This window comes from Calliphora vicina, chromosome 4 (genome assembly GCF_958450345.1).
Source record: "Calliphora vicina chromosome 4, idCalVici1.1, whole genome shotgun sequence".
Taxonomy (NCBI): Eukaryota; Metazoa; Arthropoda; class Insecta; order Diptera; family Calliphoridae; genus Calliphora; species Calliphora vicina.
The window spans coordinates 30,268,838-30,291,089 of record NC_088783.1 but is presented as its reverse complement, the minus strand read 5'-3'; the positions used below and the strand labels follow the sequence as shown (position 1 = coordinate 30,291,089).

Genomic DNA, 22,252 nt, shown 5'->3' with positions numbered 1-22,252 from the left:
ATTAGGTCGTGTGATTTATGTCTATATTAAAGTTAACTATGTTGAATTTTGTATGTATACCAACATTTTTAAGCGATTAAAGTGATTTTCGTTAAAGTGATTTTCGGAAGCGGGCATATATGGGAGCTATGACTAATTATGGACCGATCGTAACAAAATTTGGTGGCATAAATTTTGTGTATGCAAAACTTATTTGGAGCGGAATTTGTGGAGATACATATATAAATTAAACATTTATGAGCGATAAAGTCCAATTTCGGGAGGACATTGGGGTATGGGGCCTAGGTGAAATAATGGCCCGATTTCAGCCAGTTTCAATAGGCTTGGTCCTTGAGCCGAAAAAATAATATGTACCAAATTTCATGGAAATATCTTCAAAATTGCGACCTGTACTCTGCGCACAAGGTTTACATGGACAGCCAGCCAGCCGACCAGACGGACGGACATCGTTTAATCGACTCAGAAAGTGAGTCTAAGTCGATCGGTATACTTTAAGGTGGGTGTTAGACTAATATTTTTGGGCGTTACTAACATCTGCACAAACGCATAATACCCTCCCCACTATGGTGGTGTAGGGTATAAAGAGATAACCCTTAGATATATTTATATTGACAAATTAAATTTGTGGCCGACGTTTTTAGATAAAATTTCAATTAATAAAAAAAAAGTTATATACATTCAAATTTTTAAAAAGATCTTCATAATTTTTCTCTTATATTGAGTGTATGACTCAATATAAGAGAGATTTACAATAGATGGCGTATCGTTTGAACGCGGTTTTTGTTTTTAATAACTTATATGTCATTTTGAAGGATATGTATCTGTCATTTATTCTCACTTAGTTATTGAATATTATAGTGTAAACAACAATATTTTTTTGTTTCGAAAATGTTGAATTTTGTACCAACAAAGAGTCATATGCGTGAAGTTTTGCTTTACTTCTTTAATTTGAATAAAATTAACGCTGAAGCACCCCGAATGCTCACAGTAGCTTATGGTGATTGTGTTTCATCGGTTTCATCGTTCCAGAGATTGTTTGTGCGGTTCAGAAGTGGTGATTTTGATACGGAAGACAAAGATCGACCAGGCCGGACCAATAATTGGAGGCATTACTCAATGAAGATTGTTGTTAATCTCAACATTTTGGTACCATACGAATTGAAGCCTAGAGATCTTGAAAAACGATTTTGCATGTCCGCAATGATGCCATAAAAGAAACGCCATAAAAGAAAATCATTTTTGCAGTGAATCATTACTTGCGATGAAAAATTGATCCATTACGATAACCCGAAGCGTAAGATATCGTATACGAATGCCGGCCAGGCAGCCTAATCGACACTAAAGCAAAATCTCAACTGCGCTAAGGTAATAAAACCTAAAATCTGGCCAGACCATTACAGGGAACTTGTACCGAATGCAATTGATTCGTTTGAAGCGATCATTAGCCGAAAAATTTCCAAATTATGCGGCCAGGCGTGAAACCGTAATATTCCATCATGACAACGCAATACCTGTTAAAAAGTATTTATAATGAAGTGGTTGGGAAGTTTTGCCTCACCCGCTTTATAGTCCAGACCGTTTCATGTCCGACTACTATTTGTTTCGAACGATGCAGAACACTCTCTCTCTCTGGGAACAGAGTATCCGATATTGGCTTGATTCTTTCTTGGTCTCAAAAGATGTCCAGTTCTTTTTGGCTTGGAATCCACATGTTTTCGAGAAAGATGGGAAATGGCCAATACTTTGAATAAATTTATATTGTACAAATGTTTCGAAATAAAAGCTAAAAATATGTATAAAAAAAATCAATTTTTGGAACATAATTTCCCCGTTTTAGGAATTTAGATATTTAACGACAGACAATAGCTAAAGTAATATACCCATTGATTAAAGAACCTTTCGATATACAGAAGTTCCACATTTTATAGCGATATCTTCAACCGCTTGAATTTTATACTAATAAAAGAACTTCAATTTTTTCTTCACGAAAAATCGTTTTTTAAACCACCACTTCTATGGAAGTTTTTTTTTGTAAAATTGTGAATTTCCACATAATTTATGATAACTCAAAAAGGGTTAGTTCGATATTATTGAAGTAAACTTAGTAAAGCTCTATTTTTTGCTTCATATTTGTTATTATAACTCCAAAACTACAGAGCCGATTAAAACGCAATATATGCATGCAGATGCAGGAAAATGATTTCAAAATTCAATCAATCGATACTCAATTTTATGTATATCAGACAAAAAAGTTAAATTTTGAGAAAATGAGCGATTTCACTTAATTGAGAATAAATTCGAAAAGAATCATTCGCTTTTTATGTTCTATATCTCATTGTGTTTCTATTATATGCAGCTTTGGGACAAAGTAATAAACCTGAACAAGTTCTGCCGTTTTCGATTTTTCATGAGTTTTTTAAAACACAAAAATTAGCTATTTTCACGTAAAAAATATATTTTTTGCTTAAATTTGTTATTATAAGTCCGAAATTACTGAGCCGACTAAAACGCAATATATAAACAGATTAAAGGTTATGTAAATTTGAACTTTTCTAGGTTAACTTCAATAATATCGAACTAACCCTTTTTGAATTATCATAAATTATGTAGAGTAACATCTAAAAAATTCACAATTTTAGAAAAAAAAATTTAAAAAAATCTATCCATAGAATTAAAATTTTTTACCATTTTTGTACTTAGTTAGGTTAGTGAAGCCTTCTTTTTTGCTGTTGACATGTGTAATCATATGAAGTATATTTTATGTTTTAAATCAATTGTTCTAAAATTATTTCCATTTATTTTGCAATAAAAACAAAAACATTTTGGAATTGCATTATATATGTTTTAGATATTAATACAAAGTCTTTGTGAATTACGGGGACAACAACAACGAAAAATAAACATCTGGCCGCCCTTTTCTAAACATTCTACAAACAACTCTGTTTTCATTCATATTTGTTTTTGTTATTGAATTTTATCTACAAATGGTAAAAATAAAGCAAACGTATAAATAAATACACATTCGAATTTAGTCATCATTATTAAATTTAAATAAATACATATAAAAGAAAAAGAAATAATAAATGAAACTTTACCTAAATGTTTGCTTTCTTCAGCATTTTCACAGCGTTGAACTACTTGTACCACTAAATGAGCCATTTTGTTAATACGTTTAACAAAACCTTTAAATAAATTTCACAATAAAATTATACAACGTTTAAAAAAATATGAATATTTTATTTAATATAGAATATTCTATGAATTCTTTCAATTGGTGTTCACCTTAAAAACTTTTCAACACACACGATCACTTTGTATTTTATAGAATGAAAAGAAACTAACAATTCAGACCAACTGTTAGCTGTCAAACACATTTTTCTTTTATTATGTTAACAATCAGCTGTTTAATTTTCTAGATACTCTTTTAATTTTTAAGGTATCGCCAATTGAAAAAGAACTTCTAATACTCTTTATTAATGCACCTTCATATTTTTGTTGCAAGGTTGTACTGTTAAGAAACATGTTTTTTTAATTATTTATTGGTTTATTTAAGCAAAAATCCTTTAATTAGATTTCTTAATTTTTAAATTTATAAAATTTTTCTTGTTAGTGAAAATGTGTTTTAGAATGCTCTGGAACTTTTTATTTATTAAATCTGTTTTTTATGTGAGATCTTTTCCTCTCACGCTTGTTCTCTGCTCAGTTTCACGATTTCACTTGGACTAATTTATGTTTTCATTTGAATGGATCTTGCAACGTGAGTTTATGCCAATATGTATCTTTGTCTTGTTCAAATTGTAAACAAAGAGTATTTAAGAGATACATGCTGCCGCTATACATTCATATGTACATAGATATATAAATATAAGAGCTTTTACACTGAGAGATTTTATAAGGTTTTCTGGGAATCACTGTGTTGTGAAATTACGCATTTAAAATAATTATTATATCGTATAATTTAAACAAAGAAAGTTCTGCTGTAAAGTAAAATTGTTGTTGTCAAATAACTATAACAGCTTTTCGTTTCGTTGATCTTGTGATGATCGGTTATCGAAAACTCATGCAGGAAACGATATTAACAGTATGATTTGCCTTACGATTTATTTAAAAAGCTTCGTATTACAATATTAAGTAAAAGGGAAGAAGCAAAAATATAAGATTTTCATTTTGAAAATTTAAAAATTAATAGCATTGTTAATATCTTAATAGAAGTACGAAAGTGGTTTTATTTTTTTTTTGAACTACTGAGAACAATAAAACTGGTGACCAGAAAAGATTTTACGAAAATTTAGCAAGAATGGTTAAGAATAAGGTGACCAGACAATCAATTTGGAAAGCTGTATACTTCGCCGTAACACGATTATTATGACTGATGAATAATACAGAACCATTATCAACGAGATATATCAATTTAATGTCACTACATGCAATGTCATTGATGTCGTTGTTATCGGATCTTATTTGTTCGAGGACGCCTTGTGTAACACGTAAGGTTTCAGATCAATTTACAGCATAAAACAAGTAAGAAAGTATGGTCGGTCAAGCCCGACCATATAATACCCTACACCAAGTAAATGAGTAAAAATATTTTTCTTTTAAAATATTAATAATTTTTATTCGTGAGTGATTTTCAGAAGTGGGCCTCATATGGGAGCTATGACCAATTATCGACCGATCACCATAAAATTAGGTCGTGTGATTTATGTCTATATGAAAGTTATTTATGTTGAATTTTGTGTATATACCAACATTTTTAAGTGATTTAAGCACGTTAAAGTGATTTTCGGAAGCGGGTCTGTATGGGAGCAATGACTAATTATGGACCGATCGTAACAAAATTTGGTGACATGAATTTTGTATATATAAAACTTATTTGGAGCGCAATTTGTGGAGATACATTTATAAATTAAACATTTATGACCGATAAAGTCCAATTTCGAGAGGACATTTGCATGGGGGCTAGGTGAAATAATGGCCCGATTTCAGCCAGTTTCAATAGGCTTGGTCCTTGAGCCTTGAGAAAAAATAATATGTTTCAAATTTCATCGAAATATCTTCAAAATTGCGACCTGTATGTACTCTGTGCACAAGATTTACATGGACAGCCAGCCAGCCGACCACACGGACGGACATCGTTTAATCGACTCAGAAAGTGATTCTAAGTCGATCGGTATACTTTAAGGTGAGTGTTAGACCAATATTGTCTTCATCTTTTTGGGGAAAATATCCGAATTTGGTTTCATGTAACTTTTTAAAAGAACCAGATAACTATATGGAACTTGTATATATTTTATTTAAAATTTTAAAAGATATTCCAACTACGAAACCACGTAAATCCCAATAAATTTAGAAACATTTCAGCTTTGACTGTGTATAATTTCATTAAGATATCACCTGTCGTTCACAAGCTTTGGAATAATTTCCAAAATAAATTGTTTCTAAACATCTGTGCCCTGTTAACGTGACTGCTAACTGATGCAGCCACATGAGCGATGAGTTTTTATTGTATCAAATTGATAAATTGGGACCGGATGACATGTAATCAGTGTTACCATATGTCAAGTTTTCCCGTTATTTGCAAGTTTTTTGGGACGCAAAAAGTTTTATTTTCAAAAAAAAATCTTTTTGCAAAATTTAAAATTGTTGATATCTATATGTTGAACCGTTTATTTCTAAATTATAGTCCCCGAATTCATTTACCAACTGGGGGATTGATTTGAATATATTGAAAATAATGCGTAAGAACCCAAAGAAATTTAGGAGCTGAAATGTCTCCAGTACTAAATTATCTCAGTCTGAATTTGGTTTTGTAATTTTAGTACTTAAAAAAAGGTTTTTTTGTTGAAAAAAATTTTTTCTTTAGAAATAAAATTCTTCAAAAAATATATGGCCTCGGTTCTACCAACAGAAAGAGAGTTCGTAATGATGAATTAGGTTTAAAACAGTAAAAAATTTGTTTACACCATCAAGGCTTCGTACAACTGTTTTATCAACCTGCTAATTTGAGGTCCATTTGTCCAGCATGAGAATAAATTGTTTTTAGTTTTAGTTATAAATACGAATACTTATTAGCTATGTTCAATAACTAAAAGTTGTTACTAGTTAGTAACAATTGTTACTGGAAAAGCGTTCATTAACTCAAAAACTTGCAAGTAGAGAAAAAATCAAGAGCGTATAAATTTTAGAGAGTGTTCTCTCGTTGCAAACTATTACAAGTTCTATTTTGATGTTTATATTTTATATGTTTTGTGTTATTGTTTATTTATTTAAAATTTTATTTTTCTGGTGAAAAAATGCCAAAACAAAAGAATTTTCAATAAAATTTAAGAAAATGTGAGTATTTATACATTTTAAAAGGAATAAAATAAGGAAATGGTGTGTATAAAACAATTGTTACTGGAAAAGCGTTCATTTACTTTTTACTATTTTTGAGAATTTAAGAAATATAATATATATAGAACTATATTCTAGATTACTTAGAAACAGTAAAATGGCAATTGACTTCAAGATATATTATCTGGGGTGTAAAAAGTAACCAGATATATAATTTTGGAGTCATTCAAATTGGGAAGATTTACTGTCTAAAAGCGATACATTTACTACTACAGTAGTCGAGATGTTGACAACAGAAAGGCAACATTTTGCCACAACATTCTTTGTAATTTTTAGGGTCAGATTTTTAAAAACAAATACTATGTAAGCTGTTCACTGCTTTTAAACATAAAAAAGACAAAGGCATAATTTTTCCCAGAAAATAAACGCCAAAAAGTAATTCGGAAAGTCTAATAAAATTTCAAACTGAAAGTTTACTTATTTTTTTTTAACGTTTACTAATTAAATGCTTAAAAGCTTACATAAAAAGCTTTCTATAACCTCCTCATGTATTTTCTCTCTCTCAAAAAAAAAAACAACAACAACTAAAATAACATACACTCAAAGCAAATTGTTAGTATGTATGTAAGCATGTTCACAAAAAATTAAAAATATAATTGAACATTTAAAATTTATTAAAAGATAAACAGGTCATTACACTTACCAAAACTACTCGTACATACATACAAATTCGTATGTAGAGTTGTATGTATTTGGTATATAAAACTTGATCAAATGCCAAAAAGATTTTTCTTTTTAACAAAGAAAGAACCCCCCTGCCTAGGCACTTGTATGAACATCAAGATGCAAAGATTTGGATAAATAAAAACAAACAAACAAATAAACAATCAAATCGAATCGAATTCAAAGAAATGCGTCAAATGCAATTTCTTACACTTGTAGTTTTTTTAAAGTTGTAAAGAGGAAGTACAACAACAACAAAAACAACAACAAACATAAAATTGTAAACGTTTTTAACTTAAATTTATTATTATCATTATTATGTATTATTTGTTGCTTCTGTCATGGTTTAAAGAAAAACTAACAAAAACACAGAGACGAATTCATTAAATCACACATATAATTAGCCATTAGGAGAAAAAATAAATTAACAAAGAAACTTAAAATAAAGAAATTAACAAAGATAAAATCGAAACAAAAAAAACATGTACGAACGGTAAAAAAGTATCACAACATGGCACGCTTTTGCACCACCACCATCATCAGGCAGGCAGCATGTTTTCAATTTTACTCTTAAAGGAAAATTTTTTAGCCGGAAATGTGACAAAGAAATAAATAAATTATTATAAATAGGTAATTAAGAAAAATACAATAAATATATGTAGATACATTTAAATGAAATGTCATTATTTAAGAAAACACAAGTACTACTGGTGACAATGACAGATTTATTTATATTTTATGCGCCATAACTTTTTATTTATTTTAACATATGTTTTCATATATAAATATTTAACTTTTTACATTACTGTATTATTGAATCATTTCACCAATCTAGGGAGACAAAAATAAAATTGTTTAAGATAAAGCTTTAAACGTGTAGGTCATAAACTAGATTATGACCTTCATTTTATTAATATATAAGGGGCGGGTCTAAGAACCTGCCACGCCCATTTAACATGAAGTTAGAGCCGTTTTTTTAATATTTTTTATTCGTTATACTAATTTTTTACTTTTGAATACAATATACAGGCAAATCCTGGTATGACGAACGATATGTTGTCAGGCCCATTCGTTAAATTGAAAAATTCGTTATATCGTTTTTTTTTTTTTTTAATTTTGGACAACTTTTACTGTATTAGAATTTAACTAAACATATGGGGTTTTGATACCTAGGTTGGATGAGCTGTGTGACATTAGGAGGAATGAATATTGTCCAAATTTGTATATCTTTAGTAGTTTTTACTAATTGTTCTTTTGAAGTCTGGCATGGTGCACTATCCACGATTAATAAAGCCTTCATTGTAGGGGATTTCGATTCTGATTGGTCGATTCTGAAATGATTCAACCTGTAGAAAATTAAACTCAGGGCCAAACATTTCAAAAATAAACAGATTTCAAAGATTCCAGATTCCACTTAATTTGTGTGAAGATAATTTACAGGAAACACTTAGTCACGATAAAATGTTTGTTTTTATTTTCTTCAAAATGTTGAGAATTTTGTTATTCCATATTTCATTCATTCATCTAATTTTTTTACTTTATCTTTCAGTGAAATTCTTCTACGGTTTCCCATATTTAATTCACGTGAACACTTACACAATTATAGCCTGTTTCACAATATTGAATGAAAGATTTCGTTCGTATTCTAAGCGAAAGAAAGCTGATTTTGGATTCCCTAACTTCATATTTATGTGAACGAATAAGTTTTATTTCGCTTAGAATGCGAACGAAATCTTTCATTCGATATTGTGAAACAAGCAATTAAAACCACTATAAAAAAAATTACAGCACCTATTATTAAAGAGAGTAACCATTGAAAATGGTACTGTAACGACTTATTTTCTTATTTTTACTTTCTTTACTACTTTCATTTTTTTTATACTTCTGTTCGTTATATTGAGCGTACAATTTTCGATATGTTCGCTATATAAGGTTATCAATGTTAAAAATTAGGTCGTTTGTTTGTTTTTTCTCACCATTTGTTATATCGACGAATTTGACCGTGCGTTAAATCGGATTTTTGTTAAAGAGAGATATGTTATACTGGGATTTGCCTGTACTAACATAATACTAAAAAAATAATGTTCAAGACATTTTCAAAATTATTTCACACAATGTTCTGAATCTTTTTAATACATTTGGAACATTAATAGGTCAGTAATTTAGACACAATTTTTCCACAAGGTCGGTCGAGAACTCTTTGAGTTAGAGGAGGTCAAAATTTGACGGGTGTTTTTTCTCATCCATGAAACTTATTACCTATTGTTCTTAGTTTAGATATATATTTCCTCAAAAAATTATAATTTTTGACTTTTTTTTGCAAAATTAAAATTTTTTTCTCTCTTTTTCTTAAAAGAAAGCTTAGGAAGTTTTTTACTTTTTTTTGCAAAATCTTTTTTTACTTTTTTTTTTCAAAATGGACGCTTTCTTATTTATTTTTTTTGCACAAAATAAATCCTAATTATTTTCCTATAAGACCTTTTTGTTCCCTTAGTGCGATGCGAGTGGGATATCTATCAAAATAAATATTTTTTTAACTCAAGACAAAAAAAACACTTTTTTGTCTTTTTTTTAAAATTGGACACTTTTTTGTTATTTTCTTTTTGCTCCAAAGATAGCTTAGGACCTTTAAGAGCTTTTTGGTCGCTTAGTGGGATGGAATTGGTATATATCTACTAAAGGTATCCCGATAGACCAATCTATAGTGTGCTGGACTATTAATCTGAGGGTTGCGGGTTCGATTCCCGTCAGAGACTCTGTGTGCATCTGCAGACAAGCAAAGCGCTTCGCAGTTTGTGTTTGTTTTTAACAAAAAAAAATGTTGAACTCAGAGAGTTGTGAACCGATTTTGTTGTGTTTAAATTACTATTCAATAGGACTAACCTTAGTGCAAATCCCGATCGGATGACATCGGTTTCAAAAGTTTTTTTTATACCCTTAACCATGAGTGGCAAGGGTAATTATATAAGTTTTTTATTCCATTTATAATCTCTACATTTTTCATTTTCTAGCTCACAAAGTATTTATAATCTGGATCGTTATAGATAGCGGAGTCGATATAGCCATGCCCGTCTGTATGTTAAATTCAACTTTCCGTAGCCACCAAATAACTTAAATACATCAATATATCCCCTATAGACCCGGTTCGGTTGCTATTTAAAATCGAAAAAATCGGCCCATGAAACAAACCAGGTCAAGCTCTTTTAGACCTTTGCAACGACATATATAACATTATAGTAAGTCGGACCTACAATGGGTCAAAATCGGGAGATATATTTTTTAACCTGATTTTTTTTTCAACAAAAAAATTATTTTATCATAAAAATAATAATTGAATAATTGAAAAAAAACTTTTAAAAAAATTAAAAAATAATGAATTTACATTAAAAAATTAGAAAATTTTTTTAAAAATTTGTTTTTTTAAATTTTGTTTACCTAAAAAAAAATTAAAATTTTTAGTTTAATGTATAATTTGGTATAGGGTATACAAGATTCGGAAAAGACGAATATATCTCTCTTACTTGTTAGGTTAATGTTGACCTTAGAGAATAACGAAGGGCGGGGTCGCAAAGTCCCAAATTAGAGCACCTCGGGTATATGCAAAATTAAAAATTATCACAAATTGATGCTTCTTGATAAGGCATATTTTGTGTATTGAAAATAACAAAAATGAGCTTTGGAGCTAGTATTCTTAAAGTTGCGACTAGGGTTTTTAATTTCCCGACCTTTTTTGATTCCCGGGAAACGGGAAATTTTGTTCTACATTCCCGGGTACCCGGCTATTCCCGAAATAATAATACTGTATATCACTGTATATTATATCCAAATTTCATATAAAAACTTAGTGTTATAATTAATAAATATCAGAGCTTCGAATTAATTAATAAAATTTGAGCTTAATTCACAAAAATCTTAATACGTAGTTAAAAAATGTCAGCCTTTCATTCCATAAATCCATTCTAATATTTAATTTTTTAGGTTCATTCCAAAGCCTTTGTTTAAACTGAATTAATTTTAAAGTTAATTAATAACAGAATTTATTCAAACTTTGAATGATTAAATTTTTGTTAAATCAAATCATTTACAAAATTAATAAAAATTGTCTTAAACCTTTTTGTACTAGATTTTAATTGAAGAAAAATTTATAATAATATAATATGCGGTTTATTATTGATTTAAGATATAAGCAAAAAACTATAAAAAAAAAACTTTTCACTGTTTTTTGGTGAAAAAAACATAGTTCTAACTTGTTTTCTATGTATTTTCGTCAGTTTTTAATTGCCGGGTTTCCCGACTAAAAATACCGGGTATCGGGTAGTGAAATATTGTAGTAATGTTAGTAATTTTAAATAATTTTAATACTACTTATTTCACAAGTGAAACTTTAAATTGTTTATAATCCCGATTACTTGGTAACTAAAGTAACAATTGTCTCTACACTAGATTACCTGGGATGCATAAGGTAATCAAATTGCCTAATCTTACAATGAACTCATCCCAAAAATGTATAAATTGAAATAAGACAGGTAAAATAATGAGTGTGTGAATGGACATCAATACTGCTATGAGTTTTAATTGATTAGAGATTTTATTTAGCTGAAGTAGGTATATTTCTACTTGTGTATAATTTCACCATTTACTTAGCAATGAATCAGAATGGCTCTTAATAGGACCTATTTATAAAAGTGTTACAAACCTAATAATGAACAGATAATTCCTCCATTTATATGACAGTTTCTTTTTTTTTGTTAAATAAAAGTGGACATTGGTCATTTATTGTCATAAACTTGACGTCAGCGTCATTCTGTCTGCTTTGTATTTATTTGAAATTTTAAATACATTTATTATTATACACATAATATAATAATATGCAGTCAACAAACAGTTCTTTCTAGTCATGGGAATTATCTAAATGATGTTTTCTTTATTCCATTTTATCTGTATTCATATGTATTAAGAATTTTCAAAAACACATGCGTTTTAATATATTCTGTCTGTTATTCAAAGAAATCTGAAAATTTGGAAATTGCGCAAAATTGTATTTTTGCTGAAATGTTGCCAAAAAAGAAAATTTTCAACTGTATTTGGTCTAAATAATATAATGAAAGAAAAGAAAAAGGAAAAACGCAATTACAAAGAAAAAAAGTATTATTGCAGCGTCACTTTAAAGAAACTCATAAATTCGTTGAAAAACACATGAAAAATATAAAATGTTAAGAAAAAAAAATAGGAAATAATAACAATAATTTTCTTTATTTGCAGTCGTTAATTGCATTGTTTTCTTTGTATTAAACAACAAAAAAATAAAAAAAAGTTTACATTATTTTAACATAAAGAAAATGCGTTATTTATTTAACAACGAAAGCAATCAACACAAAAGATTTCACCATTTAAAGGCCCTGTTTGTCCCCTGATCATTTCACCTTCACTTTTATATTTTTTGTTCAGGTTTTCTGGCTTTTCATGTAAATCACGAGTCTTTACAAGAAATGCCATTTTTAACACATTTCATTTAATTTTACTTTATTTAAATGCGTCTTAGATAATTTTTCTTAAAAATACACTTCAATTTGTTTTCAAAATTAATTTATGTCAAATTTGTAGTTCATTATCGTTTGTTGGGTTGGTTCTAATTTTATTTTCATTTTATTATTTTTAAATTTCTTTTTTGTTTTGTTTTTATTATTTATCTTTTATTTGTCTTAGAAATATTAAAAATATTAAATACGTTTCTAGTTGTTTTCTTTTTGTTTACAAACAATTCATAATAGTTTTGTTATCTGGGCTGGGGGTTTTTTGCGGTTGTGAAATTTGAATTGAAAATATGGCCTAATTATGAAAATGAAAACGCATTTTAGTTTAAAGAAAAACGCATTTCACTTGAAAACAAACTCATGTGATGATTTAATGAAGGCGCAAAAATTTGCGGCAAATATTTGATAAAAATATTATGTTTAACACAACCATGTTTTGTCTCTGCATGTAGTTCTGTGTCAATTGAATTGACTCAATTCTCTTTATATTTGGCACAAATATTAAAGTTTTTGAAATATTGATGGAGTTTTCAGTTAACTTACAAGAATATTGGAAATTCGAAATTGGCTGTAACAACTTTTATTTTGTCTTATGAAATTCATGTTTTTTCTGCCACTTTATTTACAATCTAGTCCAATGACCTTAAACTCTTAAATATAAAACATTTTTATTTGTATTAACTAGCTTAACAGGCCAGTTACTGTAATAATAAATTTAACATTCAAAATTATAACAAATACGTCTTCTTTTTTTATTTTTAAAATGTTAAACAATTGATTGTTGTTCAAAAGAGAAAAAGGTAAACAAATGTAACATCGAAATAGTGAAACAATTTGGACGGGTTATTGCTCGTGCCACCTTGATAAGATAAAAACAAAACGAAACGAACAAACAAACGCCCAGTTAAAGTTTTCTTTTGTCTAACCCACCAACTGGTAGTTAGTTAATAATCATTATCATCATCATATCATTTGTATTACGTAGCAGAAATTGAAGAATCAAAACAGAAAAGAAATAAAAACAAAGGAAATTTGTTCATATATGCAAATTGAAACGAATTTTGTGGTACCCTATTAACTCTTTCATCCACAGTTTTATGTGCATAAGTTTATAATCAAAACAATTGCATTTTTATTTCCATTAGGGTTCATTTATTATGAAAAATTAGGAATACAGCTAAAGGTTTTTATGGAATAAGGTGGTTAGTTTTTTAACCACCATGGCGGTTGGCATTACAAATAATTATGATACAAATTTTCTTAAAATATTAATTTGTTTGATAACTTATCATTTTGACAAAATTTTATTATTTAATTTTTTCTTATTTACGACTTATTTATTATGAATTAGACCGAAAGTGTTTGTTAACAAAATTGTGTTTTAAATCTACAATAAGGTTTTTTATGCATATAGCCGTAAGCTTTTAACACTTTACGTATATTATTTTTTCTTTAAATCTACTTTTTTTTGAAAGTATAATAATCTGTGCTGACAGATTAAGTTTTAACTGTAAAAGTACAATAAGAAATCCAGGGTTACAAAACAAAAGAAATAGCTATGTAGGTTTAATATAATTTGGTATACCCCCATCTTCTATGTAATCAACCGGCTCTTCCGTACAATCGACAATCTTTTTTTACCATTTTGGTTCCACCGCAGCAGTTTGGGTAGATAAGTCATATTTTTATCATATTTTAACTAGAGCCCCAAAGGAATGTCACCGAGCACCATCATCAGATCTAATTGCTCCTAATAATCCTCTTCTCCCCCGGGTTCAAGACAGCATACACATTCCCACCCGAAATTTCCATTGAGTACACGCAGCATCCTTACAAAATAACATAATATTATATAGATAAATACATAATATAAATCCTATTTCAGTCACAGTGGTTAGTAATCTAACCACCATATTACTTACGTTATTTAACAAAGAGTATAGTATAAAATATTACTTTGTTAGCACAAGCCAATCAAACAAACACTAAATAACATAGTAACACTCTGGAGTTTTTTTATTAAATGCGGAAAAACCCCTTAGAAAAACTTCGGTTTGCAATATTTTCAAATTAATATATTAATCTTACCAGAGCAACCTGAGGCCAAAGTTTTGCCAAAAAACTTAAATGATGACTTAAAAAAATTTAATTGTTTAGCAAAATGTCAATAGATGTCACTAAAAATTGTTTAAAGTCTCTAGAAATGGTGGTGGTTAGTAAAGTGACCACTAAACCTGAACAAGTTAAAATAGGTGCAATATTAACGATATTTAATGAATGAAACTTTTTGGTAAAATACTGGATATAATAGAACAACATTAGCAACAGATAAGAATCTGAATACTGTAACTTTAAGAAGAAAACTTATAAAGAAATTCCTGAAATTCCCGACAAAGAGATCCCGAAAATTTCCAAAAAATATTTCAAAAAATTAAAAACATTATTTTCGATATTCCCAAATGCTAAACGAGGATTAAAACTGCAAATATTAAATGTTGCGGGTTAGCGTGGTAATGGATTTAAAATTAGCGAATTTCGTAATTGATCACAAATTTGTTTAAATTATTTCTTTAAAATACATTTCGTATTCAATTTCGAATTGTCTCTTAGGTCTGCTGATTTTTGTGTTTGTTCGTAATTTAAAAATTTCTAGGACACTGATAAGCCGTTTAAACTCTAAACTAAAAAATATTAAACAGATTTCTAAGTTAAGAACTATACAAATAGATATATATATTTTTATTTGGACTTAACCCATGATAAATAAAAGTTAAAAATTCTGTTTGACCATTGTTTTTCAAGAAAAAATTATGGGAATTAGAATGTAAGATAGGGTAATCTTAAACAAAATTCTTTTGAAATGAGATTTTCGTTCCAAACATGTTTAGTATTGTATGCCAGGCAATAGCGCCAACTAAGTGAATGAAATAGCATTGACTCTAACACTTTAGCAAGAGGCAAAATTTTAATTTAGAATTATAGACTTTTCAACAAAACCTCACATTATTGTTCACATAAATATACTTTTATTTTTTAAATTTGCGATATTTAGTCGCTTGAAATATGATGGCTTTAGCATTTGATATTAAACCTAGACGCCAAGAGTCTTATAGGCCAAACATCGCATAATTTCTTGATTTGGAGATGTCAATTGGCCGTCTCGTTCTTATGATTTAACTCCGCTTGACTATTTTCTCTAGGGCCAACATTTTTAAAAATTTTTTGAAAATAAATCTGGCATTTCGGAATGGCTAGTCCGATCGGGATAAAATTTGATGTGGGCATAGCCAAGTATTCGAGTTTAAGTTTTAAAATGGACCCTACAAAATCTCCAGGGGCGGCGCTTTGGAGACTCAAAGTAGGGTAAATTCGAGAAGAAAAATTTTTAAACACGTGCCATTTTTTTTGTTTCCCATCCGATTTGAAAGATTTTTATATTTTTGGAAAGCGCAATTTATCTTTTATAACTTCCGAGTTATAGGAATTTGAAAATTTAAATTTTTAAATTCTGCCGCTTTTCCGCTTTTTTAAAAGTATAGTTCGTATTTTTTGACTGAATGGACTTGAATTTTGTTAGTTAGACAACTAAATTACCCATAATATACAGAAGATTTCAGAGCAATATCAATTATGGATTCAAAAATAATGGATTTTCAATTTAAAAATTCAAAAAAAACTTTCTTTAAAAACATATAACAATTTTATGTTTCTCTGTATGGTATCTTACGGAGAACATTTTGATATAAAACCATGTCATATTTTTCGAATATGTCGCGCCTACGCTCTTCGGAATTTGACCTATTTTTTTTATCAAAATTTTAAATTTGTGCAACATTTTCTAAAATTCCAAAGCTGGGATCAGAAAACTTGTTGTGTTCCATATTTATCGACAAAGTATTTTCCCAGCCCCGAAGGAAATGTGTATCCTATGGGCAAAAATTGTAAAAATAGCATTTTTGGGATTTTCGCTGCAATTTTTAAGAATTGAGGGAAATTGAAACTGATAATGTGTTGCTACAACTGTTAAGGTAGTTTATGTAATAATTACACAAAATATACTTTAACTGACTGACAAAAAAATTTAAATATGGCTTGACTTTAATGTAACTTAATTTAACTTGACATATTTCCTCACAAAGCAAACAACCAAAATATTTTAATACAATAAATGAAAAATATTAATACTTTAATACTATTTAATTATTTATTTTATATAAAAACAATAAAAGCAAATAATTAACAATTTAATAAACAATATATTGTATAAAATCCATTAAAATGTATTTTGAAATACAGGTATTAGTTAATTAGCACGCACATTTAATAATTGGCTGGCTGGTTGGCCGCTTAGCCAGTCACTCGGACAGGCCAACTACAAACGGGCGAGTGTTACTCAGTCAGTGGGTTAAAACGGATTAGGTTTTTACAAACAAACAAACAAATAAATTATTTAATTAATAAAACAACCAACTGACAGTTTAAATGTTATAAATAGCTAAAATGTAATTGATGTATTGTTTGTTTGTAGCCGTAAGCATTTTCAGGTTATTATTTGCACTATTTATACAAAATTTTGTAAGGTGATGATGATGATGATGATCGTTATGAATTTCTTTCTTTCTGTTTATATGTATGTGTGTAGTTTTGATGTAAACAAATATTTCAAAATTTTCTTTTTAGCTGTTTTATAAATTTATTTATTTCTTATTATTATAACATGCACTTTGCAATTGCGGAAAATACAATACGATATAAACTACAATAAATTTCAAATTTTGTGTGCTTTTATTCGATTTTAGTTTTTAAGTATAAAAACACTGTTTTCTAGTTATGGTTTATTTTAGTTTATATTTTTTTTTGTTTGCCAGCAATTGTCTAAATTACATAAAACGTTGAAAAATTTGAAAATTGTATAAATAATAATAATAATAAAAAAAGTAAATAAAAAATCATTTGTTACATGTGGTCGGTCAGTTTATGTGAGAGTCTGTCTAATAATAAAAATTAATGAGAATGAAAGTTTGTTACACATGCAATACACTTTCGATACCCTATACTACCATATATTGGTCTATTAGGTACTACCATGTAGATGTAGTTATATAATAATACCTTGGGAACCGACACAGAACTGGTTCTATTACTGACACATTAATATGGGATGTCATGACTGATCAGAAATACTGCAAAATACTCAAACCAGTCTTTGGGAATTATAGCCAACACTTTGGCAATACTATTAATGCTGTTTTATTGCTTGAATTTTATATTACTTCTCAGTAAAAAATCTTATTTGCATGCGAAAGCCACTTAAATGCAATTGTGTCTGAATCCAGATTCAAAATCGTTACTATGAAATAGAGTTTCGTATTCGGTTTTAATCGAAACCGAAACCGCGGTTTTTCAAGGCCTAAAACCGAAACTGACTATTATTCTTCGGTTTTTACTTTTAATCTATTTTCAGTAGAAAAATTAAAAATTTAGAAATGAAAAACAAACTTTTTCATTCAAAGATTCATCCAAATATTTTCTGACAATAAATTTCAAATGACTGTTTATTTATTTAAATTAAAAAAAGAATGCAAAGTGTTTTTAACAAAGACATATGGTGTTTTCTTTTCTGGCATAAATGATGCATTTTTTCTGCCTTTTACCCTTCTTTGTGTTCTTTTCTGAAAAAAATGTGGTTTGGTCGTGTTCTTTTCTAATAATGTTACCCTAAAACCCTGAATCTATGCTACTGTTTCACCCTCAATTTTATCAAAGGGTTAGAAATGCACCACTCGTTAAAAATGCAACACATTATCAAGGTATTGGTAACATTTAATAAATGGTACAAAATATATAGGCAACATTTTGTGTCAGAAAAGAAAACACCATTAGTTATTTTCAAATATCCAACAAAAGTATGGAGTATTGACTGCCCGGTGCGCTTCGCCACCCCAATTAGAAGAAGGAAATGGTACTATTAATTCTCCCTTTGTGAATTAATAATAACTCAAGATAACATGCCACTAGTTTCAAGTTTATTGGTTCATTGTAATGTATATTCGAAACGTATTATTAGAATTAAAAAAGTACCATAATGACCCACATTTTGTATTCCCAATCAGCATCATGAATGCCTAATTTCATATTTCTGGGCAGATTATTATTTAAAATCCAAAAGAAATGTACCACTAAAGTCACCTTTTGCGAATTCTAAATCATTTAGAATCATGTGTGTCTAATTTTTAGGTTTATTATTATAAAATATTCCAAAAGTACTATTACAATAAAGAAATAGTACTATTATGTACATAAGTAAAATAATTTAATATAATAAAAAGTACAATTAGAAGATAAAGTACCAATTTTCCACAATTGAACCCCCGTCATGTTTGAAATTAAAGTAATTTCCTGATTATAGGATCAATATTATAGAAAAAGTACAAAAAGTACCATTTTGAAAAACGAAAAAGTACTCCTTAGTTTTGTTTAGTTTTCCTTTTTTGGTATCATAATACCATTGAGCCCCATATTCCTGATTATTTCTTTACTGAGAAGCATATTAGCCAACGTTAATGTATATAAGCTAACTAATTTAATATATTAAAAAAGTACCATTAAAAGAAAAAAGTACCAATTTTCCTTTATCCTCTTGAACACCCTTCAAGTTTGAATTTTAAATTTGTTAGCTTTTCCTATATTATCAACTGATTTTGTTTCTATAATACTTGATATTTAATTAATTATCACAAAACCCAAAAATAGTATAGTTTTTTGGAAACTATACTATGAAAGTAGTGAAAAATAACTTTTTTTGGAAATTTTCAAATATATTTTTAGAAACAAATATGCGGAGTATTTAGCAGCCTGAAGTAGAGTCAAATAAAATTTAATAATTGTAGTAATAATGTCAATTCAGTCTTTGTTCTAACTATTTGTTTAAAACAAACGTTTTGTTTATAATTAAATATCTTATCTTTTAAACAAATATAAATGCACAAAAGATATATTTAACATTTCACTGAATTAAATGTAAATAATGATATTTCAAAAAAAACAAAAAAATGCTTTTTATTAATCATCACTGAATGTATACAAAATTAATTGATTGATTAATAAATTTGTCCAAGGTCGTTGTCGTTGCATTATTGCAATACATGTGAAGCTAAAATGATTATATTTAAGAAAAGTTAATAAAACTGTCCTACACAATAGGGCACCACGCCCATGGAATACTCATTCGAGTTTGTCTTTGGAGGCCCTTTTAAAAATCATTTTAAAATTATATCGATGGAAAAGTTGTTTACCAACTTTGCCCATTTTCAATACCAAACATTTCTGAACAACACAGATTATTTGAGGAAAATTTCGTCCCCCTAGGCTCTTTTATCTAGAGCCAATCGTCCATTCAACGGATATATTGGATATTGGAAGGACATTTCTAGACCGCCTTAGAATTTAATAACGACTAAGAATATAAATGTTTACTTTTGTGGGTCTGCGACCAATATTTCTATGTGTTACAAACGGAATGACAAAATTGGGATACATTGATTTTGTGATTCCGTGGTGGTGGGTATACAAAAGTTCGGAAATTTTTAGCAATTTTCAAGTAGGAAGACATAGGTAGGTGGTAATTTCAAAAGCATAAAAAAGTCTTGCTTGATTGATCTCATTTAATTTGTATTATTGGGCGGGAATTTGGTGGTATTCCTTTTGCAAACAGAAAAATAGAAAACAATATTTAGTTCTCATATAAATACTTGAAAATGTTTCATGTTGTCGTGGTTTGCCTAATCAAAACAGAATTATTAAGATTGAATCCATAATTTAATAAATTTTGAAATACTGACAATACTGTTAGAATTTCAGCATGGCTTCAAAATTCACATTTATTTTCTATACCAGATGTTCTGATACTCCCAAAAGTGAGCTGGTAGTTGGTAGAACTTTGAAATGTGTCCTTAGATCTACTAAATGTAACCAAAGAATTAAAATCTCCGGAAATGTCTTCTTTCTCTAATAAAGTTCAGTGCCCTCCATTCCACACTTTTTTATACCCTACACCACCATAGTGGGGAGGGTATTATGCGTTTGTGCAGATGTTTGTAACACCTAAAAATATTAGTCTAGCATCCACCTTAAAGTATACCGATCGACTTAGAATCACTTTCTGAGTCGATTAAACGATGTCTGTCCTTCCGTCCGTCTGGTCGGCTGGCTGTCCATGTAAACCTTGTGCGCAGAGTACAGGTCGCAATTTTGAAGATATTTCGATCAAATTTGGTACATATTATTTTTTCGGCCCAAGGACCAAGCCTATTGAAACTGGCTAAAATCGATCAATTATTTAACCTAGCCCCCATACAAATGTCCTTCCGAAATTGGACTTTATCGATCATAAATGTTTAATTTATAAATGTTTCTCCACAAATTGCGCTCCAAATAATTTTTATATATACAAAATTCATTTCACCAAATTTTGTTACGATCGGTCCATAATTGGTCATAGCTCCCATATACCCGCTTCCGAAAATCACGTCAAAGTGCATAAATCGCTTAAAAATGTTGGTATACTCACAAAATTCAATATAGTATACTTTCATATAGACATAAATCACACGACCTAATTTCATGGTCATCGGTCCATAATTGGTCATAGCCCCCATATAAGGCCCACTTCCGAAAATCACTCAAAGATATGTATAAATTATCGACATTTTAAAAGAAAAATATTTTTGCTCTTTTACTTAGTGTAGGGTATTATATGGTCGGGCTTGACCGACCATACTTTCTTACTTGTTTCATCTTGGACCAGCAGTCAGGTCATGACCTGATACTGCAAAACATTGTGTTGAATCTAGAAAAATACGTTATGGGAAGGAGGGAGGAAAGGCAGACTTTCTATTTGAATTTCCCTACATTGAAAGTGACAGGAATTTTGTTTATTTAATATATTCTGCTGAAATTAAGGCAGCTGTTCCTGGTACCTGGTACGTATAACATCCACTAATACAAATGAAGCGACATGATATGTTGTGCGTTTTTGTGTCAACATGCGACATGCTCAACCCCATTCAGAGATCAAAGGATCCTGATTAAGCAAATCCTTCTTGTTTTCCCCATTGTCCCAATCATCGACAGGCTTGGTCTATAAGTGAATGAATATGAATGGCAAATCTTGCTGTCATCTGCAAAAGAAAATATAGAGTAGGAAGTTTGACCTAAAAGGTCCTTTAGCAAAATAAAGAATAGAGTAGCAGAAAGAACGGAGCCTTGCGGTACCTCTGAATAGATCTTCAACTCTCGATTTAAATCGAGAGAAGTTATTATTGACAACAAAAGCTAATGAAATGCGACTAGACGATCTCATCGTATTAATTTTCAGCAAGTCTGACTGGTTTAGATCAGCTTTTGAAACTCATAGTCAGCAAGGTCGATTGTTTACTAGAGAACAAGACGACCAAAGATTAAGATCAATAACTGATCTATAGGTGTAAGAGTAGGTGTAAGAATAAATGGCTCAGCATCCATATTCTAAAATGTATCCTTCTGCGCCTGCAAATGTACTTATATCCCACTGAGGAGCCTATTTCTTGGCTTGTAGATTGGTCTGGCGCGCTTTCATTGGGCCTGCACTAGAGTGTCCAAAAAACCGACAAATTTAAAAAAAC

At 29.3% G+C, this 22,252-nt stretch overlaps 1 protein-coding gene across 2 annotated transcripts in view; it reads right to left on the bottom strand.

Annotated features, from left to right (window-relative positions):
• The window catches only part of Sclp (sclp), a 28,865-nt gene that overhangs the window by 5,179 nt on the left and 1,434 nt on the right, over window positions 1–22,252 (bottom strand). Inside the window, exon 1 of one of the 2 annotated variants that reach the window (XM_065509065.1) lies at window positions 3,096–3,191. The exons of the other annotated variant lie outside the window; for it this stretch is intronic. Within the exon in view, the coding sequence (XP_065365137.1) occupies window positions 3,096–3,159 (64 nt within the window). The 5' untranslated portion in view covers window positions 3,160–3,191. Of the gene's footprint in view, window positions 1–3,095; window positions 3,192–22,252 lie in introns of those variants that run through there. 2 annotated transcript variants of the gene reach the window in all.